Below are 19,033 nucleotides of genomic sequence, written 5' to 3' on the forward strand. Positions count from 1 at the left end.
AAAACAAAAAATTTTGTTTAAAAAAGATCATTCAACAATTATAGATAATAAGACATTTCATTTTATTTCTTTTACACATTATAATAACACGAAGTCTCTTTATATTACTTTATCGTCTTTTTTTTTTTATACATTCTTTCGCATTTAACGTGGGTTATAATTTAATTATTATTATTGAACCAGGTTTATATTACTTTATCGTCTTTTTTTTTTATACATTCTTTCGCATTTAACGTGGGTTATAATCTAATTATTATTATTGAACCAGGTTGGATTGAACTTAAAAACAATTTAAAAAGTAAAGTTAACAAAATATCAGCGGGCTCCGATCCTTAAACCCTAAGCCCTAACATAACGCATCCCCTCTCTTTTCCTTCCACCTCTTCTAGCTGCGACTGAGGACTTCTCTTCGACCTTCGTCTCTCTATCTTAGAGCCTGCGATTTCGATTTTTCTCCTCAGCCCCTGCTGGTATATCATATTCTATAACCTGAATTTTATGTTGATGTTTAGGGTTTTATGATTTTTGAACTTAAATTCCTTTAAATGCTCAATTTCTCGACTCCTTTTGTTCTAATCTGGTTTTACCTTCTTTAGTAGCTTCAATGGCTGCTAAAGGCAAAAAGTCACAGAAGAAACCAAACAGAAAGGAGCTTGTTTCTGTCCAGAGCAAAAAGAAAGATGATATTCTGAGCGAGTCACAGAAGAAACCAAACAGAAAAGAGTTTGTTTCCGTCAAGAGCAAAAAGAAAGATGATATTCTGAGCGAGTCTGATATGGAAGACGAAGAACTTGAACAACAGAGTGTTGATAGTGATGAAGGTGGGGATTCAGGGTCGGAAATTTCGTTGGATGGGGATGATACATTGGCTCGCGATTTTTTAGACGGAAGCGATGATGAAGGTACTTCAAATTACAATTATTGGATTCAAGAATCATGCCTGTTGAAACAATAATCTATCAAAATGAATTAGGTAAATGTAACAACCTAAATTTGTTAAATATTCTCACACCATAAAGAAGTGTAAGCTTGAGTAGAGGTGCTGATTTTTACTCCTTAACTTAAAAGTAGGTCTTCCAAAAGGTCAGAAAATTAAACTCAACTGGAATTGGACAGTGAATTTAGATACACACAACCTCCTAAATTCCTTAAATTTAAAAATAATTACACTAAGTCATTTAAGTAAAAAAAAACAACACCTTAATACATTAAGGACCTTATTGAATTTTCTAAAAACACAATCTTTCACAGTTTCACTTTAATATGTTATGTTCCATTGTTCAACTTTAATATATCCATCCCAGTGTTCTTAGTTTTCATTTTGGGTTGGTTTTATCTGTTTACAGTTAAGGGGTCAGATTCAGATGCGGAATTGGATTCCGATTCCGATTCTGATGATCATGATCCTCAGACAGAATCTACAGCTATAGATGCAGCAAATAGGAGAATACAACAAGAGGGGCAAGATGAACTACAACTCAACATCAAAGAACAACCTGATGAGTTTCGATTGCCAACACAAGAGGTTTACTTCTTCTTCCTTTTTTCTTATCATTTGTGGTTAAATGACATGTTATGTTGCATTTACTTGGGTAGTGTTTGGTGTATACGATAGAATCGGGGCAAGGAATGGAATGACTCATTCCATTGGAATGAAAAAGAACTTGTTTCTTTTGTCTGATGGAATGGAATGAACATTCTTAAAGCAATGTGATTCCTTTCATTGTGTCAATTTTTGTTTCTTAGCTTTTTTTCTTCATTCTATCATGGAATGGAAAGCAAGTTCGCAATATAAATATAATCCAATTTTATTTACGAATTCTTTTTCAAAATTTCATGATTCTATATTAACTAAAGTTTATATTTTCTCAAGTGTAATCGTATTTTGGTTTTGGTGAGTTTTAGGAACTTGAAGAGGAAGCTCGTGGACCCCCTGATCTCACTGGTCTCCAACAAAGAATAAAAGAGAGTGAGTCTTATCTTGTGATTAAAAAAAACTCATTTTCCACTTATGCCCCTATATTCCCATCTCCATTTTTATAACATTTTTCAAATTAAACTCTCCAGTTGTTAGAATTCTCTCAAATTTTAGTGCTTTGAGGCAAGAAGGAGCCACAAGAAAGCAATATATAGAGCAACTTAAGTTGGATTTAGGATCATATTATGGCTACAATGAGTTCCTTATTTCATCATTTGTTGAGGTAATTACTAATCTACTAATCTACTAATCTCTGATATATTTTGTATGATAAATTCAACATATTTTTCACCAAATTCCAATTCTTTCTATAATGTTACATTTTGTGCAGATGTTTCCACCTGTTGAACTTATGGAACTAATTGAAGCTTTTGAAAAGCCTAGACCTATCACCCTACGCACCAACACATTAAAGGTGATTGATACAATTATACAAAACTTATTATAATTATTTTTTTTTTTAATTATTTTTCTTTTTTGATATCATACTTATGTAGCTCCATTTTTTCATGATTGATTAGACAAGAAGACGCGATTTGGCTGGTGTTTTGTTGAATAGAGGAATCAATTTGGATCCATTAAGCAAGTGGTCAAAGGTAATAATCATTCATCATCTTTTTTTTTGTAAAAATATGTAATGTTTCCATAATTACCCCTTGAACAATAACAACAGGTTGGCTTGGTTGTATATGATCATCAAGTGCCATATGGTGCAACTCCAGAATACATGGCTGGTCATTACATGGTACTTATATAGTTATATAGTTATATATTTCCTAATTAAAAAACTTTTATTATTTTTTTATTTTTAAATTATAAAATTTGCTTATTCTTTACAGGTGCAAAGTGCAAGCTCTTTTCTACCTGTAATGGCCCTTGCTCCACAAGAGAAAGAACGGATTGTTGACATGGCGTAAGCATTCACAACATTTTTTTTTATTTAAAAACTTTTAGTTTGTATAAAGTTTTTAAAAGGAATTGCAATCTTTCACTTTTATATCCTTTCTTTGTTTTAATCCATTTAAAAAAAAAAAATTTACTTGTTGTAGGGCGTCTCCTGGTGGTAAAACTACATACATTGCAGCTCTTATGAAAAACACTGGTATGTGATTTCTCATGTTTCTTGGATATAAAATATATTTTATATAAATTTTATCTAATTAATCAGCCTCCATATATGATTCTTTTTAGGTATTATTTATGCTAATGAGATGAAGGAGAAGAGGCTCAGTAAACTAACATCTAATTTACAAAGATTGGGTGTTACAAATACTGTAGTATGCAGCTATGATGGGAGAGAGGTTAGTTTTTTCTTACTTATATATATATATATATATATATATATATATATATATATATATATATATATATATATATATATATATATATATATATATAAATTTGACCCACCCAAAAAGGTTACAATCTCTTCTTTGTGAAAAAGACATGAAAGCCCTCATCCTCACTGAATTGTTGCAGAAATATTCTTTAGTCTCATATAATATTGAGTTTCTGTTTAGGGTATTTTTGTAATTTGTTTTTTTTTTTTTTATTTGATTTCAGCTCCCAAAAGTATTGGGACATAACACAGCAGACAGGGTTTTGTTGGATGCACCTTGCAGTGGTACTGGGGTAAGCATAAAAGCTTTATATGGTTTTTAGTTTAACGAGAATATTTATTTACTTATTTATTTATTTATTTATTTTTAATGATTTTTACAGGTTATATCTAAAGATGAATCTGTCAAAACCTCTAAAACTGCTGTTGATGTACAAAACTTCTCACGTCTACAAAAGGTACCCAAACACTTTACACCTCTTATGCTATTATTATTGTAAATTTTTTTTAACTATTTGAAGCAAGTTGTGTTAATTTTTTTAAATATGTTGATTTACAGGAATTAATACTTGCAGCAATTGACATGGTGGATGCAAATTCAAAAACAGGGGGTTATGTGGTTTACTCCACATGCTCCATGATGGTTATTGAGGTATTTATTTATTTTTTTTTAATTTTTTAACTTAATGGACTTAACAACAACAATCTTAATAAAAAAAAGAACCGAATATTTTTTTTAAACCTTGTGATATTGCAGAATGAAGATGTTATAGATTATGCATTGAAGAAGAGGGATGTGAAACTTGTGCCATGTGGACTAGATTTTGGGCGCCCAGGGTATCTATTTATTATTTATTTTTTGATTAATATATTTGTGTCTAAAGAAATTGTATATTTTTTTTAAAGGTTTGTTCGATTTAGAGAACGTAGATTTCATCCATCATTGGAAAAGACAAGACGATTCTACCCTCATGTTCATAACATGGATGGGTTTTTTGTTGCTAAGGTATCACATTGCTTTTATTGATTTTTTATTTTTTTTTTTAATTATTGAAAGTATGATAAAAAACCCTAATTGGATTATTTGATATTGTAGTTGAAGAAAATGAGTAATTCAAAGGGAGTTTCTGCAGCTTCTGAAGTAGAACAAGAGGTGGAAGAAGAAGAAGTTTCTGAGATGGAAGAAGTGGAAATTCCTCAACAACCACAAAAGAAAGAGTTGTTGAAAAAAAAGTCAACAACAAAGTCAAATGATCTCAAAAGAAAATTCCAAGATAAACCTCCCACCTTTGAGAAGAGGAAGAAGTATAAACCTCCTCCTAGAGAAGAGATCTCAAAAGCCAGGTAACTTCATTACTTAATTTACTTTCACTGTTTTATTAATTTATCCACTTAATTTTAATATAAGAAAAATTCTGATCCTTATTTTTTTTTTCAGGGAAGAGAAGAGAGAAGCTCTTAGAGAAGCAAAGAAGAAAGCCACAAAGCAAACAAAATCTTCATCCACAAGCAAGAAAGGTAGAGAGGGGGTATGAATATGATATCATATGTGGACCCCATGCTTACTCAATCGCTACTTCCTTATGCTACTACTAATGCAAAATTTTGTACCAAATTATGTCTATTTATTATTATTTGCACGAGTCATGTTTTTTTTTCTTGTTATTTATATTATAATAGAGAATTTGTATTTGGGTTTTTGATTTTGATTTGAAGGGGAGGATGTAATATGCAAAATTATTTCTATGATAGAGAATTTGATTTGTCATTAACAAAATAACAAAATGGAAATTGAGTAAACTAACCATAATGTAATAATGTAATGTGTATTTAAAGAAAACAACCAAAAGTTGGGTTTTTGGAAAAATAACCATCTAAGTCTGGAATGGAGAATTTTAGACAGACAAAAAGTATTTTTTTTGAAAAATAACCATCCAAGTCTGAAATTAATTAATTTTTTTAAAAATGAAATAGAAAAAACATAAAAAATATATAAGAACGACATTTCAGCCTTTTTAGTTTTATGAGGAACCAAATGACACGCCGAACATGGTTAAAACGACCGTCAATCCAAATCACATGCAAATTAAGTTATCAAAATGTGATTTTTGGATCCTGAGAGTTGAAATTCTGGTTATGTAGTTAACCAAGAAGGTATAATGGGAAATTAAGTTATCAAAATGTGATTTTTGGATCCTAAGAGTTGAAATTCTTGGGTTATGTAGTTAACCAAGAAGGTATAATGAGTGATTCATCAAAGATTGAAGAGTGATGAAGTGGAAAAGATCAAAAAGTCCTACTAAGATTCTTAGTTTTCTAGGATTAGTTGGATATTATTGAAGGTTTATCCAATGTTTTTCTTCGATAACTGCTTTATTAACATCCTGGAAGCATAAATGGGCTACCTACACATGGAGTAGGAAGCATGAAGAAGCTTTTGAGAAGTCAAATAAGCGATTATATGAAGCACAAATCCTTGCTTTACCTGATGAGGTTGAAGACTTCGCAGTTTACAGTGATGCATCTGGAGTTGAGTTAAATTGTGTTCTAACCCATAGAGATAAAGTGATACTATATGCATCCTGACAACTGAAAATCCATAAAAATAACCACCCCACTCATGATTTGGAGTTAGCAACGGTAGGTTTTGCATTAAAGATATGCACACATTATCTTTGCACACATTCTCTTTGTGGCACGAAGTGTAAACTTTTTAGCGATCATAAGAGTCTTAAATATCTCTTTGATCAAAAGGAGTTGAACATGAGACAAAGACGTTGGCTAGAGTTATTCAAGGATTATGACTGCGAGATACTTATCATCCTGGTAAAGTGAATGTCGTGGCAGATGATTTGAGCAGAAAAATAAACACGAAGAGGAAAGAGCCAAGAGTGTTAAGAATTGAAATCGTCTCAACGATTCTGGAGAGTATCAAGAAAGCTCAAAATGACGCTTTGGAGGGAGATAACCGGAAGGAAGAATGTCTGGGAAAGATGTTAGTGTTTTGAACGAACAACCAAGGGTTGAAGGTATTCTAAAATAGAAATTGGATGCCCAAGATGGGAGGTAAAAGATCTCAAGGAAGAGTCTCACAAAACCATGTACTCTATTCATTCAGGCAGCACCAAGATGTATATGGATTTGAAATCATATTGCTGGTGGACAATGATGAAGCTAGATGTTACTAAGTATGTGGCTGATTATGTGACCTGCGCAAGAGTCAAAGCTACACATCAGAAACCATATGGGAATTTGGAACCTTTACTGGTATCCATGGGTAAGTGGGAGTACATCACCATGGGTTTTGTGACCAAGTTACCCAGAACGAAGGGAAGTCACAATATTATTTGGGTGATTGTGGACCGATTTACTAAGAGTGCACATTTCATAGCAACCAATGAGAAATGGTATATGGATAAGCTTGCCAAGGTTTACATGAAAGAGATAGTGAAAGCTCACGGTGTTCCCTTGACGATTGTGTCAGAATGTGATATACGTGGCGGAAGTTTCGTTAGATGGTCAAATTAAGACGAAGGGTCTTTACGTGGCACAAGAAATTGGTATGGTGAGGACCAAACAAATCCATTTATAAGGATACAACTTCTTATCGTAATGATTGTTAAGTCGATTAGGAAAAAGTGCTTGTTTTATCCTTGTTTTTACTATTACAAATATTTGTATTATACTTAGCGAGTACTAGCAGTACGAGTGTTCTGATAACTAAAAATAATTAACCTTTATAATATAATCCCTACCATGTCCCTCTATAATCGCTTGGTGTATACAATTCATGTATAATTAAAATTGGGAAGATAGTTGATTGAGTGACTCTGCCCTAAATCCACAACCAGACAAGGAATAGAAAATAAGGCGGAATCACTCACTCAAAGCCTACAAATCTTAATTATAAATGACCCTAGTGTATACACTAAGCCATTATAGCTCACCTGTAAGGATACTTAGTTTTTATATGAATGATGTGTTTTGTTCGGACGAAAGTGTATTTATTATTATTTATAAAAAGTTTTAAGTTAAATATTTTTTATTTGGGAAAACGTACCGCTATTCACAGGGGTTCCGGGACAGTTTCTCCTGTGGTGATCATCAATATTCTTCCATCTTCTCCAGAGTTCCTTGTTATTGGACAATCTTTCTGGAAGTGTCCAGTTTCACCACACCTGTAACATGTTTGGCTTATTCCATTGTATGGGACCTGAGAGATTGGTCGTGCGGGTGCCCTACAGAAATGGATGGTGTGTTCCATTCTGAGGCAGTTCTTGCAATACATTTGCCGAAAAACTCAGGTGAAAGTTACATTTGTTACATTTCAGAAGGTTTCCAGCATATCGACTGCCAGGTACTGGAGTGGCTGGTGTCGTGGCAGCATGAATCGCAACTATTTGTTGTCTTTTCGAAGTCTCTTGTGTTGAATGCATTTTCTTCTTGCTCCCAGACTTTCGCTTATATTCGTCCTCTTTTGTTGGTTCAGGAATAGGGTCATTATTCCTTGGCGAACCCCATGGTCCATGAGTGTTTGTGCCAGTCGCTTGGCACTGTCAAATGTGGGAAGTTTCGTAGTTATCACGTGTCCTTGGATTTGAGGAGATAGTCCCCATATGTATCTCTCTATCTTCTTGCTTTTTGGGATAACCATCCCGGGGCATAGTACCGCTAGATCACTGAATCTATTAGTATAGGCCACTATATTTGAACCTGTCATAGTAAGCTCCCATAGCTCTTGCTCCAGTTTTTATACTTCGCCCCCCAGGTAGTACTCTCTAACATCATTGTTTTTGGGCTTTCCCAGCTCATTGAGTTTGCTATTGTAAGGGTCAGTGAGTTAATATGGCCGTTCCACCATGTCAGGGCCCTATCGGAGAAAGTGCAGGCAACAAACTTCACTTTGCTCCTTTCTGGGCACGTACAAATTTCGAAAATCGACTTTATTTTCTCAAACCATTGCATTAGAGCAATGACTCCCCCACTTCCACTAAAGGATTTGGGTTTGCAATTCATGAAGTCTTTATATGTACACTCCTTAGAGTGTCCTTGGCTATTTCCATGGTTAGATGGGTTAGCACTACTTCCCCGTTACATTGGTACCACTTGCGTGGATATGAGACATGACAGCTGTTACGACGGCAGTCACCGCAACATGGAACATAACATGATCATATTGTGAAGGTGGTGGTGGTGGATTTTTTGTCGTGTTGTTATTACACCTAATATATCCACGAGGCGGTATCTTTCTGTCAGAAATTTTAAAGATGAAAGGTTGGTAAGATATCGGTAGTCGCTATAAATTGAATGTCAAGTGTATTGTAATCAATTCATAATAGAAGTCTGTGTGAAAATAAACTTATGAATTTTTCAATAATGACTACCCTCCCTGAAATTCCGTGACTTGATTTGCAGTTATTAGTTGTGATGAAATACGTGATAAACTTAACACATAGTGTGATCAGTGTAATCACTGACTCACTAGGTTATATTAGTTTCTTCGTTATTAGTATGATGCATACGATGTTCTCTAGTTTGTTTCTGATAGGGTAAGGTTTGTTAACAATGTATCTAGTGCCTTTCTCTTTGTCCGGTCTTTTTGTCGGAATCTTCTTTGCGAACCCTCTTTTGGTTCTACCTTGATTCCTCTGTTGGCTGTTTGCGATGTCTAGGTGTGTCGGTTGTGCGAGAATGGAAATATCTAAAGAATCTACGAGATTAATAAAACATATTAATTAAAAATAAATTTTTACGTAGATGATCCTTACCGTGTCTTTCTTTAATCACGTAGTGTATACAAATTATATATAACTAAGATCAAATAGACCTTCGAAAAAGTGATCCTACTCTAAAACCACAACCAAACAAGGAACAGGAAGTAAAGTGAAAATCACCAATTCAAAGTCTATAAAATCTCATTTATATATAACCTTAATGTATACACTCGGTAATTATATCCTTACCAGTAAAGGTCTTTTAGTTTTCACATAAGTTAGTTATAGTACTTAAAATACTCCTATAGTGTTTTCAACTTTATGTTTTGTTCTATCATTTCTTTGTATATAGGGTGGTAAGTTTTAGACCTGCTGCAACACAACTATTACTCTCAAACACATGTTGGTCGTATCACAAATAAATATAGTTGATCAGACTATATTTATCCTAGATATGATTACATAAATGTCTAGGTTTAACTACAATGTCCAACATCCAAATACTTTTATGTAGTTATGACTGTGATACTGTTCTTGTATGTATGAGTGTTAGTATATTTCTTATAAAATACTTATATTTTAAAAATATACTTTTAGTCAGAGCACTTTAGCCCCATTGTATTTATAGTTGTATATCTTTTATAGGTTGATATACTTAGTTCACTATAAACAATGGTCTACCTGTCACACCCCCAAACCAGAACGGCGGAAACATTCGGGGGCGGAAGACGTCATGTACAATATCAAAAAAAATTGTATAATAATAATCAAAGCAACAACAACCATTATATTAATAACATAATATTTACATTGTGTTCAAAACATTACTTGTTCTAACAATAAAACTACAACAAAAGTTAAGACGTAAAGCTCCGTCTTCGAAACATCTGAGAGAGTACCTGTCTACTAACGATCCTGAGAATACAAGTGGGTTGAAAAAGTGTCAACATTAAAGTTGGTGAGTTCATAAGCGTTTTGTTTTAGAAAACGGGTTCTTTGTTCTTTGTAAACCATAATGTTTTTCCCCAGAAAATCCTATATCTCCTGATGAAATAAATGATAAGTAAAATGACTCTTACTAGTTCCTTTTACGAGTACTTTGTGTATACAAGTTATATACAATTCAGATCGAACAGACAATCGATTGTGTGATTCTGCCCCAAGCCCACAACTAAACAAGGAATAGGAAATGAGGCGGAAATCACACATCCCATTGTTTGTCGGATCCTCATTGTATATAACTCTGACGTATTCACTAGGCACTTATAGAGTTAACTGTAATAATTCTTTAAGTTGTGAGGAATATCTTCCTTCAGAAAATCCTATATTTTCTTTGTAAGAGATGTGATCAAACTAGTTCATTCTATGATTACTTAATGAATACAAATTATATATAATCCAGATCGAATGGAAAATTGAAGGTGTGGGTATGCCTTAGTCCCACAACCAAACAAGGAACAGGACGAAAGGCAGAAATCACACATTCCAATGTCTATCGGATCTTCATTATATATAGCCCTAATGTATTCACTAAGTAATTATAGAGTTAACAATAATGATCTTCTTAGAAGTGATGAGTGTGATCCTTCTATGATTACATAATTTATACTATATATATATATATATATATATATATATATATATATATATATATATATATATATAAACTAATATCAAATGGGCATTCGAATGTGTGGATCTGCCCTAAAAGATGTCGTGTTCCTAATGGATTTAAAACACACCATAGTGTGTGAATATATATGAAACTAGCATGAAATATAATAGAAAGATACTTAGATCATAAGAACTTACTACGTATTCAAGGGAAATCAAGTTTGAAGATTGAATATTCAGATACTTAATTTCTAATTGCTTTGAAGATGGAAATGAAGAATGATACTTGAGAGAGTTTGTAGAATGAGAAGTTTACTGAGAATGATATTGTGAAGGAAAATTTGAGAGAGTATGGAGGTGTTTACTTTGTGAATGTGGAAATGAATTCCTTTGCACCTTATATATGAAAGTAAACTTATGAGGCGGTGCATTGGTAATTGAATCTTATCACATTGGTATGTTGAATATGGATAAGATATGAAATATTCAAGGGGTTTTCGGCCAAAACGAAAGGGAATTCAGCCTACTATAACCGGATTCACACAAACACATTCACATTATGATGAATTCGGTGCTAATGGGCCTCAAAGAAATGAATTTGATCATATGGTGGTCCAAAAGAAAAGGAAATTCGGTCATAAAGCACCTTGAACACCTTGAAACCGAATTCTCCATTATGTTTTGACTAGAAACCGAATTCTTAATGTCCCAGAAGTGTAAGAACCGAAATCAAGTTGATATTTTTATTCCTAAAACTAAATTCTCATTTGTTTTTGATTCCTTGACCGAATTCACCATTTAATGGTGAATATTTATTGTTTTAACCCTTAAGCTTTTGTTAATACTTGAATTATACAACCCTAAACCAATTTAGTTTTCAATCCAAGCTTATAAACAAGCCCTTAAGGCTATAAAGGATAGAATGCAACAAGGAGTGCAATGTAGATTCACTTGTACTAGGTTAGGCTTTAGGCTTTTCTTGGTCGAAAAATTTCATGTTATGACAATTATTTTGAAAACATTTTAAGAAAATCATATTTAAAATCTTGTCCTCAGTTCGAGACTGGAGACATGCGAGTGTTTCCTCTAATTCACTCAAACCAAGGCTCTGATACCAACTTGTAACATCCATAAAATTCAAGCCAATTTAAAACTTTTTAAAACATTTAAAACCATTAAGTTATCACAATTTGTTTTCAAAATAGTTTAAACATCAAAGTATCCCTAGAATCAAATCAGGAAAATATAAGGAGGTGCTTGATCACGCCTTTGCCTTCCCGCGATCATCAGAAGTACCTGAAACATAATCAACAACTATAGACCCGAAGCTTAGTGAGTTCTCCCAAAATACCAACGACATACAGATATAACCACATCATATAAACATATAAGCAAACAGTATGCATAATGAGTCATCAGTCTGACTGGACCGCCTCATAGGCCATCAGTCTTTCTCGACCGCTCTCCGAGCCTTCAGAACGTCTGGACCGTCTATCAGGGCCTTCAACTTATCCGGACTGCTCTGCGGTCCTTTGGCCCGACTAATTTGCCCTACCCGGGCCTGTAGTCTATCTGGTCCAACCTGGGTGTCTTGGCCTACAACACATAGCAGGACCTACCTTAACCCAATCTCCCAAACCAACAAACATGTGCACATACATATAAACAAATAAACATGCAGATCTAACATGTCACTGATCATGGCAACCGTCCTATGACCAGGATACCGATCTAACTAATCACTAACATAACAACCATCCTATAACCAGGATACTGATCTAACCGATCTCTAATATAACAACCATCCTATAAACAATATACATATCATAAAGCATAACGTGCAATAAAATCGGATACCAATCCGAAAAGGGTCGAAATTAGTGCATTCGAACCTATTAGTATAGTGAGGACAACTCACTTCGCAAATGTTATACTAAAGTGATAAGCTCAAACTCTCGAATCACTGCCACAGACTCCACCACCTATAATTACCATAAGACCATTTCCATAAATTTCCAATTTACCAAACTACCCCAAGAAGTCAAGTAGTCAACCCTTGGTCAAAGTCATGGTCAACGACAAGGTCAACAATCCATGTTGATCCAACTCATCGAGTGCAGATTACTGACTGATCGAGTCCTTCCGGAACTCGAGAAGTCATGAAAACCCCCAATTGACTCGTCGAGTTTCCAAACAACTCATTTAGGTCAGGCGTGTCCAAAGTCGAGAAAACCCTAACTGACTCGTCGAGTCGTCTTGCCGACTCGCCGAGTTCATGCAGAAACCCTCAAGGCTAATCTTCATCGGACTCACCGAGTAGACCATGCAACTCGTCGATTTCCTTTAGTCCTTTCTCCATTCATATGATTTTATGCCACCCCAAAGCTCAACATTACAGATCTAAGCTCCTAAGGTATACTTCCTACATAAAGTTGCAAACTTTAGGTACATGCAAGGTGATAGTGGCCCAAATCAAGCTAAAGAAGAGGTTATAGGTAACGGAAAGGCATTATTTTGCTAAAGGCAGAGGCTTTATGACCATAAGAGCCAAGATAAGCTTAGATCTGAAGTTGCAACTTCATATCATACCCAATACCCGAAATGAATCATCAATGTTGCTAAAATGGTCCTAATCTCAAGCATAAATATATCTAGTTAGAAGAAGGTCCAGGTAACAACTTGTTACCTCCAAAACGATGCTAAGATGAAGTAGGACTCAGATCCACAACCATTTTCTTGCTCCAAGCTTTAGTGCTTCAAAATATTCCTTATGCAACCACTTTCAAAGCTTAAAGTCATGAAAATGGAGAGTAAGCAATGATTTAGGGTTTCTAGACTCAAGAGAGGACTGTAAGGGAGGCTAAGGAGGAAAATGATCCTTTAAATAGGGTGTAAAACCCTAGAAATTAGGGTTTCATCCTTCAGATCCAACTCGTCGAGTTTGTCACTTAAAGCACACGACCAAATTCTCTCCTACTCGACGAGTCAGGGACCCCATCGCTAGCAGCAGATGGTTGGCTGATGTTGCCAACGCATTCCGTACGAGCCGGTGTCCTGAGGAGGAAAAGGTCAGACTCGCTTCCTGTCTTCTAAAGGACAGAGCGAGGGATTGGTGGGAAGAGATTGGTCATGCTTTGGGTGATGATGCCGCGTTGGACGCGATGACTTGGAGTGATTTCTCAGCTCGGTTCAGAGCGGAGTTTTCACCGATTATTGAGGTGCAGCAGTTGGCCCAGGAGTTTCAGGATTTGACACAGACTACTGAGACTGTGGCGGAGATCACCGCCAAGTTCAGGGAGAGAGCCCTTCTTGTTCCGCAGTATGTCGCGGATGAGAAGATGAAGAAGGCGCGATATCACGAGATGCTGAGGGATGACATCAGGGAGTTTGTGAGTAGGTCCGGTTGTAAGACGCTAGAAGATATGATTTCTCGGGCCAGGGAGAGGGAAATTGATTTGGAGCAGATCCGGAAGAGGAAGCCGGATGAGGTTCAGGTAGCCGCAAGTTCGGGCAAAAGGCCCAAGGGATCGGAGTCGAGATCGAGGGATTATCAGGACCGCAGTCGATGCGGAAGGTGTGGCAGGACGCACGGGGGCGCGTGTAGGAGTGGTTGTGGTGGTGAGTCTGGCTGTTTCAGGTGCGGTCAGACTGGTCATTTTAGCAGAGATTGTACTGCTACCATCACTTAGGGATCAGACTTGATATGTTTTCACTGCAATCAGCGGGGCCACAAGAAGGCCCAGTGCCCCAATTTGCTTTCAGCAGGACGGGTGATGGCACCTGCCCCTGCAACTTTGAGGATCACAGACGGCCGTCAGGGCCGTGTAGAGGCGCCTGCAGTTGGAGGCAGGGCTCTTCAGATGGCTACTTTGGAGACGCGAGCAGCGCCGGACGTTGCAGGTATGCGACTTCCGTTTTCAGTTCTTTTATTTTGTGCATGATGTTATATTGTTATGGTTCTGCATCATTATCTGTATGAGTATTTTATTTTTTTAGCGGGTTGTCTATGATCGAGTTATATGCCATCTGCATACCTTGGATATTGGTTAGTAATTAAGGGATGGGTTGTATCGAAGAAGGTTACTTAGGGTGCAGTATCTGTAGCATGCCTTGGAGAGACTCGGTATGTCTCGCTAGTTCGGAGCTGTATAAGTTTTAGAATGGTCAGGTTAGACCCTTAGCTATGGTAAGCTTGGGATTCCTCAGTGGATTGATTATGGTAGCAAGGATTAGGATTTCTCTTCATCGAGCATCGAGGTGTAAGCAGGATCAAAGTGGGGAAGAATCCTCCGAGTGTATAAGGGTAAGGGCACGCAAATCCAGATCGGGTATATGATTTTTGAGAAGGAAAGGAGGTAGTTCAGCGTTTTTTGGATTGAGTAGTTCAGGGTTGGGAGTTTGTGTTGGGTTATGAAGTAACCATGCAAATTACTTGGTACCCTTAAGTGTTTACCCCTTAATCGATGTGCCGGTTAACCACACACGCTCCATCGATCCTATGATAAATATTAAGTCACCCTTTACTTACCTTGTTAAGTCCAAGTTAGTGTGCCGGTTAACCACACACGCTCCACTAACGACTTAGACAAAGTGTAAAGTGTAATTTCATGGATTAGCACCTTATTCACATTTTCCTAAGTAACTAAGATTGGGTATTATTAACAGTTTAGTTACTTAGTATTTATCATTAATACTTTTAATGAAGGGAGAATTCTAGTCTTGTCAAACCCGTTCGGCTAACGACCCTCCACCGGTCAAGCAAGCGGTGGGTGAGAGTGGACACCCATTAAGTTGCCATTTTATAGGCAACAACCTTATACCCACCTTATAGACCGGCTTCGTGAATGAGGCGTACTAGCGGTAAGACCGACTTTACTCTTATACATATATATATTATTAACTTATAATATTATAAAGTATAAGGGTTGAATTTTAACTTTTAAAATTCTAAGGGCTAACTTGGACATAAAGTATTCATAAGAGAAAACTTTACAAATTCCAAAACTTGAGGGCAAGTTTTGAAACTATTCAAAACTAATTAATTCCATAACTTATGTGTTTAAAGTAGTTTTAATCCAAAAACTCTTCAAGTTCCATAACTTATGGAAGACTTTAAACTAATAAAAGAATTAACTTTTCTTTATTTTTATAACTTATGGAATTAATTAAGGTTACACTTTTTTTTTTTTTTTTTTAATTTAATGAAGAGACTCTTGGTCCTCCGTAACTTGAGGACAAATTATGGAGTCATAACTCCAATTAATTAGAATTAGACTCTTCATTTTTGTAACCTTTGCCAATTTTATGAGTTTTATGAGTCTTTAATGTGACTCTTCATGTAACTTGAGGACAAGTTACACAAACACATTTTATACTCAACTCTTAGATTAAAATGGATTGAAAACAACTATTTCAATTAACTTTTCTATTAATCTAAGCAACTCATAAGAACAAGATAATTCAAATCAAACTTTTTCATGTAATTAGTCTAACCTTTAAACTAATACAAAACATGAATCTATTGACAATTATCTTTGAAAATGGATTAGCATGAACATTACCACATTAAACAAAACAAGTTTATAAGTTCAAAAACAACTTAGGGTAATGTTCCTAGTCCATTTCTAGCCAAAAACCTCGAAAATATGCTGTATGGGGTCCAACTCGTCGAGTGCATGAACATAACTCGGCGAGTTGGATGCATTTTGCCTTGGACTCATCGAGTCCCTTCATGGACTCGACGAGTCTGCTGGGCTGACAGCACCAATTTCGATTTTTCAGCTTCTATTGCAAGTATAACAAGAAAACAAACCTAGGCTCTGATACCACTGTTGGGTTATGAGCATTCTAACACTCCTAAGTGTACATGCAACCCTAAATACCCTGGATCTATGTTTTCTCTATTATACATGCAAATATGAACATCCAAGGTATTATCCTAATCTAGCATACAAAACTATCAATATAACAAGATAGAATATATACCTCTTTGATGTAGAATGTCTTCATGAAGCTTGAGTGCCTAGTGCCCCAAGTGTGACACCTCAAATGGTTCACACAACACCAAATACACTTGGAATAACTTGAGAGAATATACACTCTTCATGAAAATCGGCTAGCCCTTTCTTGCTCTCTCTAGTCTCCGATTTTCCTCAAGAATAAGATGCTTATATAGTTATACAATTAGGGTAAACTCTAATTGTCATGACTTTCCATTTCCTTGGATCCATGGGTTCAAATATACCATGGAGCATCATATGGGTTTTGGCCCAACTAGATAATCCATGGAGCATTAGCCCACTATACAAGTATGGATGATTTACACAATCAACCCATATATTTAATTAGTCTTCTTTTGATCACTTAATTAATCCTAGATTAATTCTTGATCAATACTAATTAAATAATCTTATTATTCTTATTATTAATATACTAGAACTTATAATATATTAATAACCATAAGTGTCTTATTTCTCTCATTATAGTCTATCCAAGTGCATGATGCCATGCAACCCAAATGGACCATGCCGGGTCGGGTCAAGTCTTACCAATTATAGTTATGGACTTAGACATTAATCCAACAGTTTGAGAACTTCCCATCAGTGCGTGCGTGTAAAGGGTAATGGTTGGTATGTTGTTCGGATTCAGGTTAAAGGGTCGCATGTAGGACTCGTGTGAGTTGGAATGGAGATCGTGAGGTCAAATAGCAGGAGATGTTTTCGTGTTAGCAGTCAGTGGTGGAATGTGATGTAAGACTACGGGGCAGCCGTAGCATTCACTAGCAGTCAGTGGTGGAAGTGTTGTTAGACTACGGGGCAGCCGTAGCATTTTGGTAGTAGCTTCGTTGGCGGAGTCGAGGTGAGGCCCTTATCTCCTAGCATTCAGATAGGGATCGGGAATGGGGAATGGATGAGAATGGTATGGAGTTGCCTGTATAGCCATTGAGAGATGAGACCTTGGAAGAGGCCGCTCTAAGATATAGTCGGGTGAGACCTGTGCGCGAGGCCTGTATGAGGATAGCAGTATAGGTGAGACATGAGAGCAGCGTTGCTCAGTAGTATGGTTGGGTGAGACCCGTGGGCGAGGCCCGTGAGTTTTAGCAGTGCAGGTGGGACCTGGTAAGGATCTTAGTGTCTAGATAGGGGGGGGGGTCGAGGATCCCAGAATATTGTAGTGCCAGCCTGGTAGAATAGATTGAGAAGTATAGGTGGCGGGAGTTTCTTCGAATGTCGCTGGGAGCGACTAGTGGTTGTGTTGGGTCAGCAATCGGTAAGAGTCGGTAATCCAGATATTGATAGGTTGGTAGGGACCAGGATGGTCTCAGTTAATCCGGAAGCCAGTTAAGGAATAGCAAAATTTCTAGTCAGTAGTGGTGCGGGGATCCACAGTGTGGTGGAATTCAGTTAGTCGATCGAGGGTTGCTCGGCACCGAACGGTAGTAGAAAGAACGCCAAGTGGATACTGGCAATGATGACCCATACTGAGTAGCGGGAGTAATAGATTGGGTGAAGACAGGGTCTTCACAGTGGCAGAGGAGATAAATGGTTATGGAGCGTTGCCTTGGGAAGGCAAGGAAATCGCGCAAGGAAAGAAGGGGTGAACCCCTATGTTGCAGTACTCGGAGAATACCAGAAAGATTGTCGGTTGAGTAAGTTGTGTTTCCAGGATGTTCAGGGTCAGGATGCACCCGAGATTATTATTGGTAAGGATTGGCATTAGTCCGAATGACTGAACGGAAGGCCAACAAAGTTAGGCAGCTGGTGTTAGAATGGATGGTGGGGCATTAGAGGCAGATCGTCGGCAGTAGAGTATAGTAAACTTCGAGGACGAAGTTTAGTTTAAGTGGGGGAGAGTTGTAACACCCAAAGTTTCAAAGGCCAAGAAAGGAAAGAAAAGCCCTAATTTAAGGGTAGACTCAGCGAGTCCAAGGAGGGACTCGGCGAGTCCGAGCGGGATCCGGGTCGAGGAGTAAGCGACCGACTCGGCGAGTCGGCCAAGGTGACTCGGTGAGTCTGGTCTGAATGAGGAAAACCCTAATCCTGAGAGTTGTATCCTATTTAAAGGGTGTTATGTCCCTCCCTCAGCCCCCATATCACCCTAGAGAGCCAGTGTACCCTTGAATTCGTGAGAGCTTCCATCATTTTGAGAGTTAAAGCTTGGAGGAAGGAACTTTGGGGAAAGGAACTTGAAGGGCAAGTAGGTTGCTTCAAGGAGGAGGTGTAGATCAGAGATCTACTTCAGTGGTGTTCATCTTGGAGGTAACAAGCTGCTATCTCCCCTCACTTGCACCTAGATCTTTGTGTGTGTTTTGGGTATTCTTGGCTTAAGAGTAACCTTTGAGCTAGAGGTTCAGATCTGAGGATGATACCTCAGATCCATGCTTATTTT

At 36.8% G+C, this 19,033-nt stretch overlaps 1 protein-coding gene across 1 annotated transcript; it reads left to right on the forward strand.

The window, feature by feature from the left end:
- Positions 1 to 318: 318 nt before the first annotated feature.
- LOC145031288 (26S rRNA (cytosine-C(5))-methyltransferase NOP2B-like) lies at positions 319 to 5,020 on the forward strand. Its single transcript, XM_078979809.1, has 18 exons — positions 319 to 470; positions 597 to 902; positions 1,347 to 1,525; positions 1,906 to 1,969; positions 2,068 to 2,201; positions 2,310 to 2,393; positions 2,500 to 2,574; positions 2,652 to 2,723; positions 2,818 to 2,891; positions 3,028 to 3,080; positions 3,170 to 3,279; positions 3,542 to 3,610; positions 3,701 to 3,775; positions 3,877 to 3,969; positions 4,075 to 4,154; positions 4,224 to 4,323; positions 4,414 to 4,661; positions 4,756 to 5,020. The coding sequence occupies exons 2-18, from the start codon at positions 605 to 607 to the stop codon at positions 4,850 to 4,852; spliced, it is 1,905 nt and encodes a 634-aa protein (XP_078835935.1). The 5' UTR covers positions 319 to 470; positions 597 to 604; the 3' UTR covers positions 4,853 to 5,020.
- The last annotated feature ends 14,013 nt before the right edge of the window (positions 5,021 to 19,033 follow it).

This window comes from Lactuca saligna, chromosome 2, assembly GCF_052625555.1.
Source record: "Lactuca saligna cultivar CGN05327 chromosome 2, ASM5262555v1, whole genome shotgun sequence".
Taxonomy (NCBI): domain Eukaryota; kingdom Viridiplantae; phylum Streptophyta; class Magnoliopsida; order Asterales; family Asteraceae; genus Lactuca; species Lactuca saligna.

Coding starts and splice junctions, on each gene's coding strand:
- LOC145031288 (XM_078979809.1), top strand. CDS start 605: ATGGCTGCTAAAGGCAAAAAGTCACAGAAGAAACCAAACAGAAAGGAG. Junction 2,394..2,499: donor TACGCACCAACACATTAAAG/GTGATTGATACA, acceptor ATGATTGATTAG/ACAAGAAGACGCGATTTGGC. Junction 3,611..3,700: donor CACCTTGCAGTGGTACTGGG/GTAAGCATAAAA, acceptor TGATTTTTACAG/GTTATATCTAAAGATGAATC.